Raw genomic sequence first — 19,364 nt, forward strand, 5'->3', positions numbered from 1 at the left:
TCTGAGGAATGGGAGGGGGAGTTGAAATGGTTCGCGACTGGGAGGTGCAGTTGTTTATTGCGAACCGAGCGTAGGTGTTCTGCAAAGCGGTCCCCGAGTCTCCGCTTGGTTTCCCCGATGTAGAGGAAGCCACACCGGGTACAGCGGATGCAGTATACCACATTGGCAGATGTGCAGGTGAACATCTGCTTGATGTGGAAAGTCTTCTTGGGGCCTGGGATGGGGGTGAGGGAGGAGGTATGGGGGCAGGTGTAGCACTTCCTGCGGTTGCAGGGAAAAGTGCCGGGTGTGGTGGAGCTGGAGGGGAGTGTGGAGCGGACAAGGGAGTCACGGAGAGAGTTGTCCCTCCGGAAAGCAGATAAAGGTGGGGAGGGAAAGATGTCTTTGGTGGTGGGGTCGGATTGCAGATGGCGGAAGTGTCGGAGGATGATGCGTTGGATCCGGAGGTTGGTGGGGTGGTACGTGAGGACGAGGGGGATTCTTTTTTGGTTTTTATTGCGTGGACGGGGTGTGAGGGATGAGGTGCGGGAGATGTGGGAGACACGGTTGAGGGCGTTCTCGACCACCGAGGAGGGGAAGTTACGGTCCTTGAAAAACGAGGACAACTGAGATGTACGGGAGTGGAATGCCTCATCCTGGGAGCAGATGCGGCGGAGGCGAAGGAATTGGGAATAGGGGATAGCATTTTTGCAGGAAGGTGGGTGGGAGGAGGAGTATTCTAGGTAGCTGTGGGAGTCGGTGGGCTTGAAATGAATATCGGTTTCGAGGTGGTTGCCCGATATGGAGACAGAGAGGTCCAGGAAGGGGAGAGAGGTGTTAGAGATGGTCCAGGTAAACTTAAGGTTGGGGTGGAAGGTGTTAGTGAAGTGGACGAACTGTTCGAGCTCCTCGTGGGAGCACGAGGCGGCGCCGATACAGTCATCAATGTAACGGAGGAAGAGGTGGGGTTTAGGGCCGGTGTAGGTACGGAAGAGGGATTGTTCCACGTAACCTACAAAGAGGCAGGCGTAGCTTGGGCCCATGCGGGTACCCATGGCTACCCCCTTTGTCTGTAGGAAGTGGGAGGAATTGAAAGAGAAGTTGTTGAGTGTGAGGACGAGTTCGGCTAAGCGGATGAGGGTATCAGTGGAGGGGGACTGGTCGGGCCTGCGGGACAGGAAGAAGCGGAGGGCCTTAAGGCCATCTGCATGGGGAATGCAGGTGTAGAGGGACTGGACATCCATGGTAAAGATGAGGTGTTGGGGTAAAGTTATGTATAATATTATATAAATGGCATTTATAATTCTGGAGAAGCCATTCATGAATCTGCGCAGTTCTCCTGTCATAACTAAATCCAATCCATACAGAATAGAAATTTGACTCACCAGAAACCAGCTATTAAGTTCCTTTTATTTTGGAGATGTTTAAATTATTGTAGTCTAAACACACTGTGGTTTTAAGGGAGAAAAGGAAGAGTAAAGGATTTCAGAGCTTCACTCTTTGTAATAATGCGATTTGATTTTCTTTCAGATTTTATCCCTGTCACATTCATGCTGCCTGGGGATTACAATTTGTTTGTTGAGGAATTCCGAAAGAACCCAACTAGCACATGGATAATGAAGCCATGTGGAAAGGCTCAAGGGAAGGGAATTTTCCTCATCAATAAACTTTCCCAGATTAAGAAGTGGTCACGTGACAGCAGGACTACTACGTAAGAATGATTTTTGTTTCTGAATGTTTGTCGGGGGGAGAGGCCTCAGCGATGCAATGACCACACCAGATATGGGAACCTCATACCAGGAGAAGGTAGGATGGTGCAGGTGCATATGGATGGGTTGGGAGGGGATTTGGAGAAGTGTGAAGTCAGTGGGTTTAATGGGATGGGCTACTAGGAAGGTGATGTGGATATTTTGGAGGCTCACTGGCACTCTCAGGGTGAGCTGGAAGTTGCTGACAGGAGTGTTCACTGTTGGCTTTCATCGTGTTGGAAATTGAAAATATGCAATGGGGAGGAAATGGATGCAAACACGCTCTGAATTGGGGGGCGGGGTCAGGTGACTTGACTTGTGAGAGAGGGGGCTGCAACAAACACTGATCATGGGGCCTTTAAAATGGAGAACATAGATCACAGGCCCATGCAAAGGACAACACAAGCTGCCCACACAATGACCATCTTACAGCTTTGACCCTTTTTGTACGTATCCCTTGCTAGCTCAGCCACTGGTGTACAACTGATTGACATCTACACCTTTGTACACAAATGGATCCAAAATTTTCTTTTAATATTCGTTCGGATGTGGGCGTTGCTGGCTAGGATAGCATTTGCTGCCCATCCATGGAGCTTTGTCTGTAGCCATTTTGTGCTACAGGACAGTGCTAAGATACATTTACTGCCCATGCAGAGAGAATGTCAAACACCTGACAGTTAACACCAGGAACATTTATGCAGAAATTAATAGTGACAAACCTGTTTCACCTGTGCCAGCAAAGTGCCCTGAATAAGTTTTTTTTTCTTCTTTCCCTCGTAGGAGAGTGAGGACATGGATGTTGGGCACCCTTCCACCCATATGAGCTCTCTCTTCTTTTTTATGGACTGTTGTCTCCTGTGATAAGGAAACAGTGGGGAATGAGTGGGAAAACAGTCAGTGGCAATGGCTGTTAGTGCTGGTGCATGTGGAGGAAAGGTGGTGAGATGTACAGAGGGACTGAGGAGGCAGCGCAGAGAGCATAGAGGATTATTGGTGTGTGAGGTAAAGATGGGTAAAAGCAAGTGAGGGAAGGTGCTGCACACAATAGTGAAGGTGGTAAAGCACGAGTTTTGGTGGCAGTGGGTGTAGTATCAGAGGTAGAGTGAGTTTGAGGTAATAGAGAGAAGTGTGACACTTACTCTGGCAGAGCAGAGAAGTTCACTGACCTTTTTTCTGCATTGTTTGGCCATTCCTCTGCACCCTGGAGTGACACTAATTTGAGTGCAGACCCCAGACCAGCCTGGCAGAGTCTGGTAGTATAGCCTCCTCTGCTGGTCCTCCAGGAAGAGGACATCTTTCCTTCCCAACAGTCCATCCTCCAGGACCTCCAAGTCCTTGTCATAGAAATGCAGTGCAATCTTCCCATTCTCCAACATGTTCCAACTCTGTCAGCCAATGAACCAGTCAGCTTTGGCATGCTAGTGCTTGTCCAGGTGCACAGTGGCTTTTTAAAGATAGTGCAGGTGCTAAAGATCCCACTCTTGCTAGGCCTCATGGCAAATAACTTGACGCAACTCGAACTTGGCCAAATAAACATAAGATTCAGCCCCTTGTTTCTGTATTGAGGGACTGTAGAATTTGGCTGAAGAGTAAAGAGACATACTCGGTAAAGATTGCAAATACAGATTTTTGGTTTGACATTTCATAGAATCATGCAGTACTGAAGAGGCCTATTACGACATTTCAAGTGTTCATCCAAGTACTTTTTGAAAGTTATGAGGTTTCCTGCCTCAACTACCCTCCCAGATGGTGCATTACAGATTCCCACCACCTTCTGGGTGAAAAAATGTTTCCTTAAGTTCCCTCTAAACCTTTTGTCTTTCATCCTAAAATTACACCCCTTCATTATTGACTCTTCAACTAAGAGGAACAGCTGTTTCGTACCCACTCTCTCCAAGCCCCTCAAAATTATACATATCATTAAGGTTCCATTCAGCCTCCTCTGCTCTAAAGAACTTATTCACCTCTAAGTTTCACCATCCCAGGCAACAGGTGAATCTCCTTAGCACGACTAATCCATCTATATTCTGCTGTAACCTAAGACCTTCTTCCTCACTGTCAACTAGTTGGACATTCTTTGTGTCATCTGCAAACTTACTGATCAACTCCCTACAATTTCTTCTAAATTGATTATATGTAATCACGAACAGTAAGAGGCCCAGCACTGCCCCTGAGGTATGCCACTGGAGACCAGCTTCCAGTTATACAATCAGCCTCCTCCTACTAGCCTCTGCCCATTATCTTATACTCCATTTGTTCACTTACTGAACCCTCTTTGATATAATTTTAAACTTACGAATAAAAATGCTTCATTAATCTTCATCAAATCTTCATTAATTTACAGGTTTATATCTCCTGCTGGGAAGGAGGCTTATGTCATTTCATTGTACATAGATAACCCACTGCTGATCGGTGGAAAAAAGTTTGATTTACGCTTGTATGTATTGGTGACCTCCTATCGACCATTAAAATGTTATATGTAAGTGAAAATGTTCAATTTCATTACTTCTGTCTCTATCAATTGTTGGGATCTTAAATATAAAATTCTACATTTAAGCATTATGCTTGCACGTCTTTTCTTCAAAATACACTTCTACAAAACTTAGAGCAGTATTTGAATGATGTGTAGAATTATAGTATTTTTTGGGATGATACATTGATGAAAAACAATGCTTATCTTACCTTTTCACTTTACAATGTGATATAATAATATCATTAGCAGAAAGTGCATTTGACGAAGCTAGATTTGTTTTTCTTTGATCTGGATACTAGAGATTTAAAATAGAGATCTTAGGCATGGAGATCAGCATGCAGAGATATTCCATCTTTGCACAGCTTTATCTTTATTTTGACTTTTTCAGACTTTCTGAAAACATATTTAAAAATAATTAAAAATGAAACCCACATATACTTGATATCAGCAATTATAAAGCTCACCAACAGTCTCATCTGGCAAATCATCCAATGGCCTAAGCTGACATGCAGTAAAGTGAAATATATGACTATCTTAAAACTGGAGTTGATATTTGAAATGGCTGTTAGCATATACTTCAATTTAACTTTCTGTTTAATCATGACAACAAAGTGAGAGTGAGTGCTTAAAGAATATTGAAGAGAAATCAGGAATGGTTTGGTTAGAACAGTCCTTTGAGTATAGGAGTTGGGAAGTCATTTTGAGGTTGTACAGGACAATTGGTGAGGCGTCTTCTGGAATACTGTGTCCAGTTCTGGTCATCCAATTATAGGAATGATATTATTAAGCTGAAGACGGTTCAGAAGAGATTTAACCAGGATGTTGCCGGGTATGAAAGGTTTGAGTTACAAAAAAACGCTGGATAGGCTGAGACCTTTTTAACTGGAGCGTAGGAGGTCGCGAGGCAACCTTATAGAAGTTTATAAAATAATGAGGGGTATAGATAGAGTTAATGGTAATTGTCTTTTCCCTAGGTTGGGGGATTTCAAGACTAGGGGGCACATTTTTAAGGTGCAAGAAGAGAGATTTTAAAAAAGACATGAGAGTCAAATATTTTACACAGAGGGTGGTTCACATGTGGAATGAACTTCCTGAGGAAGTGGTGGATGTAGGTACAAATTTGACGTTTAAAAGACATTTAGATAAGTACATGAATAGGAAAGGTTTGGAGGGATGTATGCCAGGAGCAGGCATGTGGGACTAGTTCAGTTTGGGATTATGTTTGGCATAGACTTATTTGGCATTGACTATTTGGACTGAAGAGTCTTTTTTCCAGTGCTGTATGACACAAATCAATTTCAGACACAAATCAACAGTAGAATGAAACAGGCAGGGTGGAAATTTTAAGATCCTTTTGTGTTGATCCATCCATGAAGGAAGTTATGAATTTCCCAGATGCTTTGAATGTCCATGTTAATCAGGTACTCACTTGAGACTTGGTACTTTTTATAATTCAAACAGCAAAAAGCAAATGATTTGCAGCAACCTTTCTAATATTTATTTATCATCAATTTTTTTTTTTAAAAGTATTGACCAAAAGTTCTTAGAGGGAACACTAGCAGCCACCTTCCTCTAAAAGCCACTATTGTTGAGGACATCCAACACCAGATCAGATGTGCCACATTGGCTTTCTACAGACTGTGGCAGCTTGTGACTGACAACAAAGACCTTTGCAAATTAACAGAAGTCTTGGTGCACAGAGCAGTTGTCATCACCATTCTCCTCTACAAGAGTCAGACATGGACTGCATACCAGAGACAGTTAACAGTCTTAGAGAAATTTCATCAGCAGCGTCTGCACTCCTGAAGATTCAATTAAAGGACTGTCAAACAAACTCTAATGGCCTTGAAGACACTTGCACAAGCATTTGGACAAAATCAGCTCTGACATAATTACATTGCCCATATGGTCATAAAGTGTCACCCTCTCCAGGTCCTGATTTCTCAACATTCAAATGGCCAGAGGCCCAGGGGAGGATGAAGGAAATGCCAAGAAGATACTCTCCTTGAAACATTGCCACATTGACATTAATGCCTGGGAGGTAAAGGTAAAGTTGCCGTAGTCCCACTGGACCATAAGGAGAGAAGTTATTAGAGAGAGGTCACTAGTAGTGGTTTAACCTGAGGGTCACCATGGCTGTGACGAGAGGAGAGATTGAGAAGGAGAGTCCTTCATGGTAACCCCAGCTGGTTTATGAATTGAGGTAACTTGAGAACGCGCCCGCCCCCCCCCCATCTACTGCCAACAAAAGTTCACTGAAATCACTTAAAATGGCAACAACTTGTCCATCAAGCTGTATCATGCTTTTGAGGCCAAATGGCTTAATGGTGAGACAGGGCAGTGGCAGAGAAAGCAAATAAAGAGAAATAAATTCTGTATTCCAGATCCTGGGGCATCATAAGATATCGCTCAGTATGTGCCCAAAGATCTACAAGTTGTAATGCAGTCTCTTCAGTCACTACTCATTACATGGCAAAAATTTGTGACCCTGAGTAGATGTTATCCTCAAACTGTGGGACAGCTGATGACAACAACTTGCATTAGAGCCAGTTTAAAGAAGGTTGATACATTATAAATAAGGGGTGTCCCATTTCAAACAGACAAGGATGAATTTCTTCTCTCAGAAGGTTGTCAATCTTTGGAATTCTTTTCCACATAGAAAAGTGGAGGTAGGGTGATTAGTATATTCAAGGCTGAATTCGACAGAGTTTTGATTGACAAAGGAGTTCAAATAGAGAGTAAAGGGGAGTTAAGGCTTCAGTTAGGTCATCCATCATCTTATTAAACAGAGCAACAGCTTGGTGAGCTGAATGACCTATTCTTGCTTCTCTCTCTTATGTTCATATAAATCCAGTCCATTTTCTTGTTCCTGTACGGTGGTCTGTACAGTTTTGGAAACTACTTAAAAAATGACAAACTGGAAATAGACGCAGGTCAAAAGAGATTCAATAAGCTGATTTCTGGGATGAAGGAATTGATTTATCAAGAATGGCTAAACAGGTTAGGTCTTTATTCGTTAAACTTTAGAAGAATGAGGGGTGACTATATAGAAATATACAAGATTTTGAGGTTGCTAAACATGATAGATGTTGAGGAGAGGTTTCCGCTAGTGGGGGAGTCTCAACCTAGGGAATGTTGTTTCAGAATAAGGGGACACTCAATAGAAATTGGGGTGTGAGGAATTTCTTCTCTCATAGGGCAGAAAATGTCTGGAATTCTCTGCCCCATAAAATGGTAGAGGCTATATCACCAAAAGTATATAAACAGGAGATAGAAAGAGTTTTGAAATAAATAGGGATTTGAAGGCTTTAAGGAGTTGGCACAAAAGAGTCATCGAGGTCTTGGGCAGATCAGCCCTGATCTTATTGAAAGTGTGTCAGGCCTGATGGGCTGAATGGCTTTCTACTGCTGTAGTTGCTTATGTTCTTCTGTTCTCCTGTTTTAATTTTTTATGCTTTGCAATAGATTTTTCATTGCACCTTTTGGAAGGTTTTTTTTTACACTCCTAGCTTATAAGCTTTTGAGAAGCCAGAGCAATGAATTGTCGCATTTCATAGGTCAGCAGTATATAGTTTTCTAATGAACACAGCAGATTGTTTGTAGAACCATCTGCAAATAATATTTCCAATATAAAATCAACTAAGTGTAGTAAAGAGATTAAGCACATTGTTTCATATGTGAAATAGGAGAGAATTTCAACTAATTCATAGATCATTGGAGTTTGCTGTGTTACAAAATGTGCTGAATGGTTAAAACAAGTGGGAAATTGATGTTTATTGATGTAATGAAATATTAATCAAAGAGTTTGTGATCTGAAAAATTGAACTAAAATTGTATTACCTATGCCAGACATTGTTAAAAGTAACTTGCATGTTAGATAATGCAGTAGACGGTATTCAGCGAGACTGGTGAAATCACTGTATGGATAATCTGTTAGTTTTACCAATAACATTGACCATGGTTATTTACTGCATGCTACTGAAATCTGACAATGGAAATTTAGTTGACAGTGAATTCTCTTGCAGGCCAAGTACAGAAACACATTGTTTATTTCCTTTACGTTGTAGGTATCGACTAGGATTTTGTCGTTTTTGTACAATGAAATACACTCCGAGCACCAGTGAATTAGATAACATGTTTGTGCATCTTACAAATGTATCTGTGCAGAAACATGGGGTAAGTTGACTAGATCCTGCATTTTGGATTATTAATTAGCCCATGTGATAAGATAGGAACATGATAAATAGGAGCAGCAGTAAGCTATGATGTTTTTTTGCCCCTGCTTCACCATTCAATAAGATAATAGCTGATATTCTACTTCAACTTCACCTTCCTCACTATCCTGAACATACCCAACAACTGAGAATGCACTGACCCCTTGGGTTGGGAATTGCAAAGATTCACAACAGTTTTAAAAAATAAATTTCTGTTCATCCCATTCGAAAATGGCCAACCCTTATTTCTAAGATTATACTACCTAATTTTAGACTCTTAGGCCAGTGGTAACATCTTCCCATGATCTATCCTGTCAAGTTCAAATTTTCAATGTTTCAATTTTACCCATTCAGAGATCCGCTCAATCTTTCCATTATAGGACAATTCCTCTCAACCCAGGAATTAGTCTAACAAACCAGTGTTAAGTTCTCTCTAAGGCAAGTATATCTTTCCAATCTAAGATCACTGACATTTCCCAATCTCTTGACATTTTTAAAAAGCATTTTGTTTTTCTACTTCTCGTTTGAAATTAGATAACTTCACACATCTCCACATTATATTCCACCTCGTCCAATCATGTCATCTGTCTAATTTGCATTAGAGCCTTTTCAATTTCTCTTTGAAGCTTACTTCCCATATAATTTTTAGTTGGGTTCATTATATTCTGATTCTTCATCTACATCGTTTATTTTCGATATTAGACTTTATATTAAATTGACTATTGGCTGGAGGCAAAAGATCCCATTGCCTTACCTTGAAAAAGAGCAGGCAATTTAATCCTTGTGTTCTGGCCAATATTTATCCCTGTAGCAAAATCACAAACCCAGATTATGTTGCCATTTTCACGTTTGTGGGTGTTTGGTGTGCTCAAATTCATTTTCATGTTTTTTAAATTACAGCAGTGAATACACCTCAAAAGTACATATTTGATTGTAAAACACTTCGAGAAAGATTTCCCTCTGTGCTATTAATTAAACTGTTCAGTTGCAAATGCTTTGTTCCTTTAGCTTTAACATTTTTTCTTTTCTCCCGCTATTGCCTTATTTGCTAAAACTTTACTCACTCTGTTAAGTCTCTGTTCCTTCTTGATCTATTCTGCTTATTTGTAATTTGTCAAGGCTAGTTATTTCTCTCACAGGCAGTTCTCTTTAAGAACACGGGAACTGTACCTGAATCAAACAGCAAAATTCGCAAAGTACACTGAAGTGATTATCTATCTCCTTCATAGAAAAAGTCTCATAATTTCGCTTACTGTTTTTGAAGTCACCCTTTTCTGTATCCACCCAGTCAGCCAGTTGAGATAGATATACATTGTGGTCAATGGTTAAGTTTGCAAATGAAAGCTGGTTTAACTGTGCTGCTTTGCAGGTTTGCATGCTGCTCATTTATTTCTGGAACCATTGTTCAAATGATTTGACAAGTGTCCTGTTTCTTCTAGCTGTTGAGAAAGTTGTTTGTGAACGAAATGTAGGCAGTTTTAACCCACAGGAATAGCCCACAAAACAAGTTTATTGATCCTAATGTCCTTTCTCTGTCCTGAAAACAAAACTTGTTTTGCGTTCAGCAGCAAATCAACAATCTTTTAAGATAACCCTTAAGAAAGCAAGTGCAAAGTGTAAATATTCACATTGGTACATTAGAATTTTTTTTAGGCAACTGAAAGTGTGGACTAACCTCATTTTCATCCGCACAAAACTGAAGGCAACGGGAGAGAAGTGGATGGAACAAACCCCGCATTAAACTGCTGTAATTATAAATTTTATTTTTCCTCAAAGCAGGGATTTACTTGCAGAATTGTGGGAATAAATAAATACCCTGCACTTGCATCAAGCTTCAAAATAATCAGAATTTACAAAGCTGACAAACACTTGAGTACATGTTACCTACCTTTCTATCACAGAAAAATGTATGCCTTTTCTTTCCCACAGTTTTTAATTGTGCTTTCTAATAGTGGACTAGCTTCAGTGGGATTTCCTTAACACCTCGACCCATTGTCCATACCTCATGTTGGTAGGTTATTTATCTGTGGAGGACATAATAACCTACCCGATTGCTGTCCTTACGAGACATACATAAGTCATTAGTTTTCTGTCCGGAGTGGGAGCATTTACTTATTTGTTTACATATTTAGAAGCGTTCTTGCACACAACTGAATGATCCCACCCCCCTGCGCCCAATCACCATATCATGTGCAGTCGTTTTTTCATTTATTAACCACCACCAATAAATTACCTGTGTTTTCCAATTGATTAATGTACATGTAAAGCTTATTAATGACAATGCAGACCACCAAAGGTGAGAGAGAGGGAGGGAGCTAAATCAAAATGGAATTGGAAGGGGGCAGCAGGCTCTCCATTCCTCTTTTAAATCGTGGGGACACAATTATATAATCATTGTTATCTTTCTAGGGTGACTATAATCCTATCCACGGTGGGAAATGGTCAGTAAGCAACCTGCGACTGTATCTGGAAAGTACACAGGGGAAGGATGTGACAGATAAACTCTTTGATGATATTCACTGGATAGTCGTTCATTCACTGAAGGCTGTGGCAGTAAGTGTGTCAAGCAAAGGGTTCTTTCAAAAGAACTGCTATTTGTTATTATTTGTCTTTCTGTTCATACTTTTCCCTTGCATCTGGACATTTTCTGTGCAAAAAGCTGGGAAAAAATTAAATCCTTCTTGGTAAAGGAAATGTCAGTTTGAATAGGTACGCATATATTTGTTGTTTGGGTGCTGTGTTTGAAGAGTTCTTTCATGTTAATTTGAGATGGATACAATGTGAGTGTAACTGCTTTTTCCAATTAAGTGAGTGATTTTTCCCTGAGTTTTCAAGTATAGGCCTAAATAGTGAAAGTAGATCCACTGTGTTGCTACTTTTCCATGGTAATCGCATTGCTGTTTTGTGCAAGCATGGCCACTTCAATTCCTCTGCAAATGGCTAGGTTCTGAGATATTTGAAGAACCTCTCAAAAATTGATTGTTCACCAAATAATAATTTGTGAAAAACCACCACAAATGACTTTCTTATGGTCACCTTTCTCAAAAAAAAATCCTGCAGTTTTTTTTAAAATGCCTTTTAATTGTGATCACATGTAGCTGATGCTGCTTTCAGCTCCTCCAGCCAGGAGATCTGCTGTAATGCTATGTCATGCTTGAGCCATCCTCTCTCATCCCTTGTGACTCATCTATAACATCCGTCATCCAACTACACCTGGCTTGTCCTCTTCTTCTGACACTTGCCCTTTGCCCTGTAGAAGGGATTTCTATAGATTCCCAGCTCTGATCAAATAGCCAAAACATCTGACATTTTCTTTTCTGGATGTGACTTTGTAGAGTTCTTTTTGGATTTTGCAATTTCAAGCAATACTTCATTTGTCTTATGGTGTATAAAATACATTTTTAGCATACATTGTAGTGTACACATTTCAAAGTCCTCTTTCTTTTTTGATATCCAGATTTCTAACACACAGGATAGAATGTAACATCTTATGAGTGTTCTTCTTTGTTACAAGCTTGAATCTTCTTGTTGACAGATCATTCATCTTTATGAAATTACTCCTAGCCATCTGATCTTAGCATTGTATATTCTGTCTTCTGCTCTCGTTTGTCTAAAGTATACAAGCTTATCACTTGTTCTGGAATGACACCATCCATTTAAATCTTCATTCTAGTTTCATATGTACCCCATTGTTTTTGTCTTTCTGGTGTTCCTACTCAATCCATATTCTAAATAGCTGGATTTTACTTGCTGTACAGTTTTCTGTAGGGGGTTCTTCTGATTCTGTAGGTAGCACTGTTTGTCAATGTACCACAAGTTTATTTAACAATGATACAGTTTGAGGTATAGGAAGAAGTATGCTATATCTAAAAACAAAATAATCCTACAGAAAGAACCTTTTGCTATTGCCTTGATTATTAAATTTAGTCTATTTTGTTCAACTGTTACTGTGTTACTGTGCATTCCAATATGGCAGAGATGTGGGAACTCGGGAACAAAATAAAATGATGAGAAGGTGTTGGTTTTATAAAATGAACATAAATCTTAATTTTTAAAGATCTAATGCATGCAAAATGTAATTTCTCTGAGTGGCACTGGGATTATTATGTGAAAGGCTGCAATGCTCCTCTGGAACTGATGCCCAACTGATGACAGATGGAGATGTAAAGAAATGGTGAATGAGTGATTTTAATTAACTTTTTAATTGGAAACAGTTTAGAAATTGGAGATTGAAAGAGATCATGTAAAACATTTCAGTATTAATTTGTGGATGGGATAAAATGAAGTAAATTATTTGCAGCTGGTTTGGCTCAGTTTAATGGCACTGCTTATCTCTGTCTCTGAGGCAAAAGGGTGTAAGTTCAAGCCCAATATGAATTTGAGAGCACAACCCCAGCTAATGTTTCAGTGTAGTATTGAAAGTGTGCTGTGTTATTGCATGTGCTTTTTTTTTTTGGATAAAATATTAAACAACCTGCCATTCCAGGTGGCCATAAATAATCTCTCAGTAAAATGAAGGTGCACAGGGAGCTCGAGTGACTTGGCCTATATTCTTCACTTAGCCAACAGCATAAAATTCATAAAAAAACAAAACACACAAAAAAAATTATTTTGCTGATTGTGACTTTGCTGTGTGAAATTTGGTTGCTGCATTTAATTACATTGCAACAACGGTTACACTTTAAAATCACGTATTCACTGTAAAGTGCTTTGGGATACCGAGAACATGATAAGGTGTGTTAGAAATGCTGCTTCTTTCTTTACCTTGCAAGCAATAATTTTATTTTCATTACAGAGCCCTGCAAAATATATTAATACTGTTGAAATATAATGTGGTGCTTTAATATAAATATAGATTAGTTTTTCAACTTGTTTGTCTGTGGGCCATTTGTGAGAATACAAAGCCTGAGGAGTTAGAAACGAAGTATAAATTCATAGTCATATTAAATTGTGTAAATCTCAGATTCTAGTGTTCCTACATTTATAATGCATCCACTATTTAGGAAATAATCTTTTCCAGCCTCTAGGATTGCAAAATTCAAAGGGAAAACAACAATTAAGTGAGAACAGGACTAAATTTCCTGGACTTGAAAGACAGATTTTCCAGGGCTCTGAACAATGCAAGAGCTTTAAGTGTACTCTTGTGTGTGGGAGCTATCTGTGCACAAATAAACTTTCACATTTAATACGTTACACTTCAAAAATAACTCACTGTCAAGCATTTTGAAGACCCTGGTCCTGAAAAGTGCAATTAAGATTGCTTTTTTTTCTTTCACGTTATTACATCTGGAACATGGTTATAAGCTGCCCTGCTGTTTTAATGGAAGACTGTTGTATTATGTGTATTTTAATTCTGTAACTACGTATTTGCACCAACAAAGCCACTGGCTGTGTTAGTCCAGCCTATTATGAATTCGTTTGATAATGACTTACAGCCCCCTCTGTGTCAACTGATGTAGTGCTGAACAAGAAAAACAAGCTTGTCTGGCCACATGAATGGAACTGTAAGCTCAGGTCATTTCCTTAAAAGAAAAGCTTTGATGATAAAGAACATTATTTGCATTATTATGTCCAAGGCTATCACACCCTTTGTGTTTGAATCATTGTCTTACATTTGATTTTTACAATTTTTTAATATCTGAACCATGTAGCAATATTTTATTAAGTGGTTGTTTGACAAAATTTCTCATGTACAAATTTTTTTTTTGGTGTTTTCACAGCCTGTTATGATTAATGATCGACACTGCTTTGAATGTTATGGTTATGACATCATCATTGATGACAAATTGAAGCCATGGCTCATTGAGGTAATGACTGGATATGATTTCTAACAAAAAATTAAAACAATTTTGCACCTCAATTTTTACTTACTGACTTCATTTAGGTGAATGCATCCCCTTCTCTTTCTTCTACCACTGCCAATGACCGTATTCTGAAATACAACCTCATCAATGACACCTTAAACATTGTTGTACCAAATGGAGAGATGCCGGACTGCAAATGGAGCAGGTGCCCTCCAAAGGAAGCACTTGGACACTATGATCTCTTGTAAGTTTTGCCCTTTAGCAAATTGTTATGTCTTCCTATTTTCTTTTGTTCATCCTAAACACTATTTCAGCTAATAGCAATGAGTCAACACTTGGTTCTGATAGTTCTTTAGCATTTCAGCCAGTCACAAGGCACAGTTACAGAGGAAGAAGGACATAAGGATTCAGTTTACTTGAAAATAAAGGTTTCCACAAACACAACCTTGTCCCAAATTAGTACATTGGCACCCTCGGCCTACATAAAAAGTTAATCCTACACACTCACTACCCACCCCAGGCTGGCAACATATTCCATCAGGTTAAGAGTTTGACTTCCATCTCTCTATTAAATATTTCCAACTTAAATATTTCCCTGCTCCTATCATCCATTTTCTTCCTTCAGAGTAGCCAACTCTGTTCCACTGGTCTCTCCTTCAAAGATTAAATTGTTTATTGCCTTTCCAATCTCCTGAAAAGCTTTTCAATTGAATCTCAGCCCTATTTTCCTCACAAGGTTCTTCCATTGGGTTACTCTTTGTTCCATTATAACTATCATTTAAATATCCCTTATTTCTTTCTTCTGGCTTCTGCAGCTTCCTTTTCTCAGTCAACTTCACATTGCACAATTCCCTGGCATTGTTTGCACCATTACAAGAGACCACAGCACTTGCGAAGAAATTGCTGTGATCATCTGTTTGAGCTAATTTTATATGTACACCACAGAGCTTGTAGAGTCTGAATAATACTATTTAATGAGAAACTTTATTTCAAATTTTAGAAGCGAGCTTTTGGATAGTTCTTGGCCTGAAAAGTGGTGTTGCTCCTCTTCTTTCCTCAGATATGACGAAGAGCTGGCTCAAAATGAGGGTGTGGAATGTGAGGGGAAGCCTCGTATGGGGCCTTCTCTCAACAAAGGCAATCGATTGAAGGATACCAGAAAGCCGTTTTCAACATGGAAATAAAATCGGTTTGATATATCACTAGATAGATGCCTAGCACTAGAAATGTTTCTCAGATAGACCAGTGTTCATTAAAACCATTCAAATTGCAGTATTAAAGCTGCTTTATTTTTTGGAGGCTATTTCTGGACTAAGTTGACATGTTTTTAATACAAATTGGTACAACTGATAAACCTGGACGTGCATTATAGTATTACAAACTATTTTCACTGAATTCAAGGGACCATCAGTTTGATTGACCTTGCAGTTACTATGCAAAAATTACCAAGTTATTGGTTGGCAAGAGAAGGAAGATGTAGATTTACTAATTATACCATCCTATATCATGTTCAGATCTTCACATGGTATAAAACTATAATTGCATTTGTTTTTTGGGGTATGTATTCCCACTGCAAATATGGTCAATTAGAGCCCACATTGGTGCAGATGCCCAAAGACATCAGTCACCTGTGACCTGACCTGTACGACCAGTATGCTTTTGCACATCTGCAGTTGACTTCATAGTTTCAGTGCGTAGAGTCACCTTCCACATGTGTACGAGTCAACAGCCCCTTCCCCACATCTCTGCACACTCCTCCTCTGTAGATATTTGAAACGTTCAGTCCTGAGATCAAGGGCAAAAGCAGAGCCTGCTCCAGCCTTCCTGTCGACATCAGCCAAAATCCAAAACACCCAGTCTAACCCCATTTTCCATTTTTTTTTTTTGAGATGTCAGTATTTTTGTTCTGCACCATAATTCAGTTGTTTCCATTGCTTGTCAGTGATGTAGAACTGCAACACTGTATTTCTGCCCATGAGCACTCGCTGACCTTCTGCTTTAAAATGTCTATGACCGCTGAGATAAAAGCCATAGCAGATAGGAGGCCTGCACGAAGCCACGGGTTAACACACAACACATAACTGGATGGTAAGTAGTTAAGTAAGGGAATATTGGAAAACCATTCAAGTGTCAACTAGCTAGTGAGGTAGTATATTTTTAATTTGATTGTGATGTGTCCACCATTCAGCCAAAGATCTATTTAAGCTGGAATCAAGCTTTGTAATGGTATTGTATGCTGTCTATGCTCTCTATAGTACATTTGTAACCACCTGGAAATACTAGCAGGCAGTGCTGTTTGTACTTATATCTGTATGTTTTTTTTTTGCTTTTATGGAGATACCCCAGGTAAAGTTACAAGTACCAAATTGTATTTAATGGTTTTGGCATTTGAGTTGTATGCTGTTCTGATGTCAGCTGTAATATTCAAATTTCTCCAGGAATTTTGTTTACTACAGAAATTGCACTGGTGTTTATTTATTTATTTTCACCCAGAATATCCTCATTATATTTAACTTTATGGCTGATGTTTTTCATACCTATCCACATAATCTAATAAAGACAAACAACTGTTATTGTACAAACTTGCAAGGTTTCTGGGATTGCTTCATCATTGTTTAATACAGCAGTACTAGGCTTGCCATCTACAGAAATTCATGACAGTGTCAGCAACCACCTTACTTCCTATTCTCATATTTCCCTCCAATACAATTTCCATATGAGGTTTTGGATTAGATCTGTAGCTTGGGTTGTGGGTGTTGAGGTTGGTTGGCTCGCCAAGCTGGTTTGTTGTTCCACAGACATTTTGTTACCCTGCTGGGTAACATCATCAGTGCAGCCTCTGATGAAGCGTCAGTGTGTTTTCCCGCCTGGTTTTTAAACTCTGGGGTCCATTGAGATGGATTGCCTCACTGCTGGTTTTCCTTCGTAGTGGAATGTATATGGGGTCGATTTCAATGTGTTTATTAATAGCATGCTTCATGGAGTACCATGCTTCCAGGAATTCTCATGCTTGTCTCTGCCTAGCCTGTCCCAGGATCTTGGTGTTGTCCTAGTTGACGTCGTGGTTCTCCTTGTCCATGTGGATTGAGATGAGTGAGTATTGGTAGTGTCTTTTTGTAGCCAGTTGGTGTTTATGTACTCTCGTTGTTAGTTTCCTTCCTGTTTCCAACAAACCAGCTCAGCGAGTCAACCAACCTCTATTTCCATATGAATTCTTACAAAGGGCAATTCAAGTATAAGTAGTTTCCTCTGCTCCCCCAACTAATACAGAAATATTTAAATCAATTATACCCAGAACTTCAGTGGAGATGCTTTGTGGAAATCACAACAAGCATTCATTTAACAAACTCTTAGGAATGGCAGCTGGCCATTCTGTCACACGGATAAACATCTTGATACAAAGTGAGTGAATGAAGCCTGATCAACTTAGCAAAGCATAGGAGGTACATGGATATGTTTGCATTGTTTAGGAATTTAAGTAAAACTTAGCCCCATGGATCTATACTAGTTTACCACTTACAAAATGGATATGAAAACAGGCATAAATGGCATTTTATTAATTGTGACCACATTTTTGTTTGGAGAATGCTACTGTTTAGTTAGCTTATGGCAAATCTTTGGTTCCAAAGTAGCAATAATATAATACTCACTTTTTGACACAATTGAAAAAGTTTCAATTTCTTTTCTTAATCCTCTCTCATATCGTTAGCAGCACTTTCATTCCTTTGCGATGATGGGGTGTTCAAAATTACATTTTACTCCAAATAAGGTAATCCACAAATTCAATAGTGTTATTGCTTTAGTGTGCTACGCTTTTGTATTTAGTTGGGAATTTTTAAAATTTAAGTTGCATCTATTTTATGCTGCCACAATTTAAAAACCCTGTGCTTCTTCACATCAAGCTCCATGTTGGTAGAACTGGGGTGGAATTGAGAAATAAAAGAGGATGATCGTATTTCTCTCCTCACCTACCATACCACACCCCCTCAAAAAAAAGTCAGTGGGAAATTGTGACATTTGTAAGGAGAGCTTTCTATGGTTAGGTGGATTGGGCAAACTAAATTACTCCGTGTCTAGGGATGTGCAGGCTAGTCACATTTCCTATGGCTAATGAGTTACAAAGATAGGTAGGAGGGCGGGTCGCTTTTCGGAAGGCCGGCATGGACTTGATGAGCCGAACAGCCTCTATCCACACTAGGGATTCTACAATAAGAATGATAGAGTTGTAATGGTAGGGGATTTTAACTTTCCAAACATAGACTGGGACTGCCATAGTGTTAAGGGTTTGGACAGAGGAATTTAAATGTGTACAAGAAAATTTTCTTATTCAGTACATGAATGTACAACTGGAGAAAGAGCAAAAGTTGATCTTCTCTTAGGAACTAAGACCGGGCAAGTGACAGAGATGTCAGTGGGGGAGTACTTTGGTGCTAGTGATCAAATTTTAAAGTAGTTATGAAAAAGATTCAAAAGTTCAAGTTCTAAAATGAAGTAAGGCCAATTTTAACAGTATTAGGCAAGAACTTTCAAAAGTTGATTGGGAGGGACTATTCACAGGTAAAGTGACATTTGCGAAGTGGGAGATCTTCAAAAATGAGATAAGAGTCCAGACGTAGTGTGTTAGTGTGAAGGGCAAGTCTGGTAGATGTACAGAATGCTGGATGACTTAAGAAACTGAGGCTGTGGTCAAGAAAGAGGAGGAAGCATATGGCAGGTATAGATAGCTGAGTATAACGGCAGTAGGAGTACACTCAAGGGAAATCAGGAGGGCAAAAAGGGGACATGAGATAGCTTTAGCAAATAGGATTAAAGAGAATCCACAGAGATTCTACAAATACATTAAGGGTTAAAGAGCAACTATGCAGACAATAGGGCCCCTTAAAGATCAAAAAGACAGTCTAATATGTGAAACCACAGGAGATTGGTGAGATACTAAACAAGTATTTCACGTATTTACTGTGGAGAAGGACAAACTACAGAACATGGAGAAATAAATAGTGATATCTTGGAATGTCCATATTAAAGAGGTGGTGGTGCTGGATGTCTTAAAACACAAAAGTGGATGAATCCCCAGTACCTGATCAGGTGCAGGAAGCTAAGGAAGTGATTGCTGGGCCCCTTGCTGAGATATTCGTATCATCAATAG

The 19,364-nt window shown here is 39.4% G+C and overlaps 1 protein-coding gene across 1 annotated transcript in view; it reads left to right on the forward strand.

The window, feature by feature from the left end:
* LOC109911650 (polyglutamylase complex subunit TTLL1-like) overlaps positions 1-16,803 on the forward strand; it is a 34,630-nt gene extending 17,827 nt beyond the window's left edge. Inside the window, exons 3-9 of the mRNA XM_020511004.2 lie at positions 1,510-1,690; positions 4,072-4,206; positions 8,268-8,376; positions 10,824-10,967; positions 14,135-14,221; positions 14,299-14,462; positions 15,279-16,803. Coding sequence (XP_020366593.1) covers positions 1,510-1,690; positions 4,072-4,206; positions 8,268-8,376; positions 10,824-10,967; positions 14,135-14,221; positions 14,299-14,462; positions 15,279-15,402 — 944 coding nt within the window. The 3' untranslated portion in view covers positions 15,403-16,803. The remainder of the gene's footprint in view (positions 1-1,509; positions 1,691-4,071; positions 4,207-8,267; positions 8,377-10,823; positions 10,968-14,134; positions 14,222-14,298; positions 14,463-15,278) is intronic.
* The last annotated feature ends 2,561 nt before the right edge of the window (positions 16,804-19,364 follow it).

Source organism: Rhincodon typus, chromosome 25, assembly GCF_021869965.1.
Source record: "Rhincodon typus isolate 14 chromosome 25, sRhiTyp1.1, whole genome shotgun sequence".
Lineage (NCBI taxonomy): Eukaryota > Metazoa > Chordata > Chondrichthyes > Orectolobiformes > Rhincodontidae > Rhincodon > Rhincodon typus.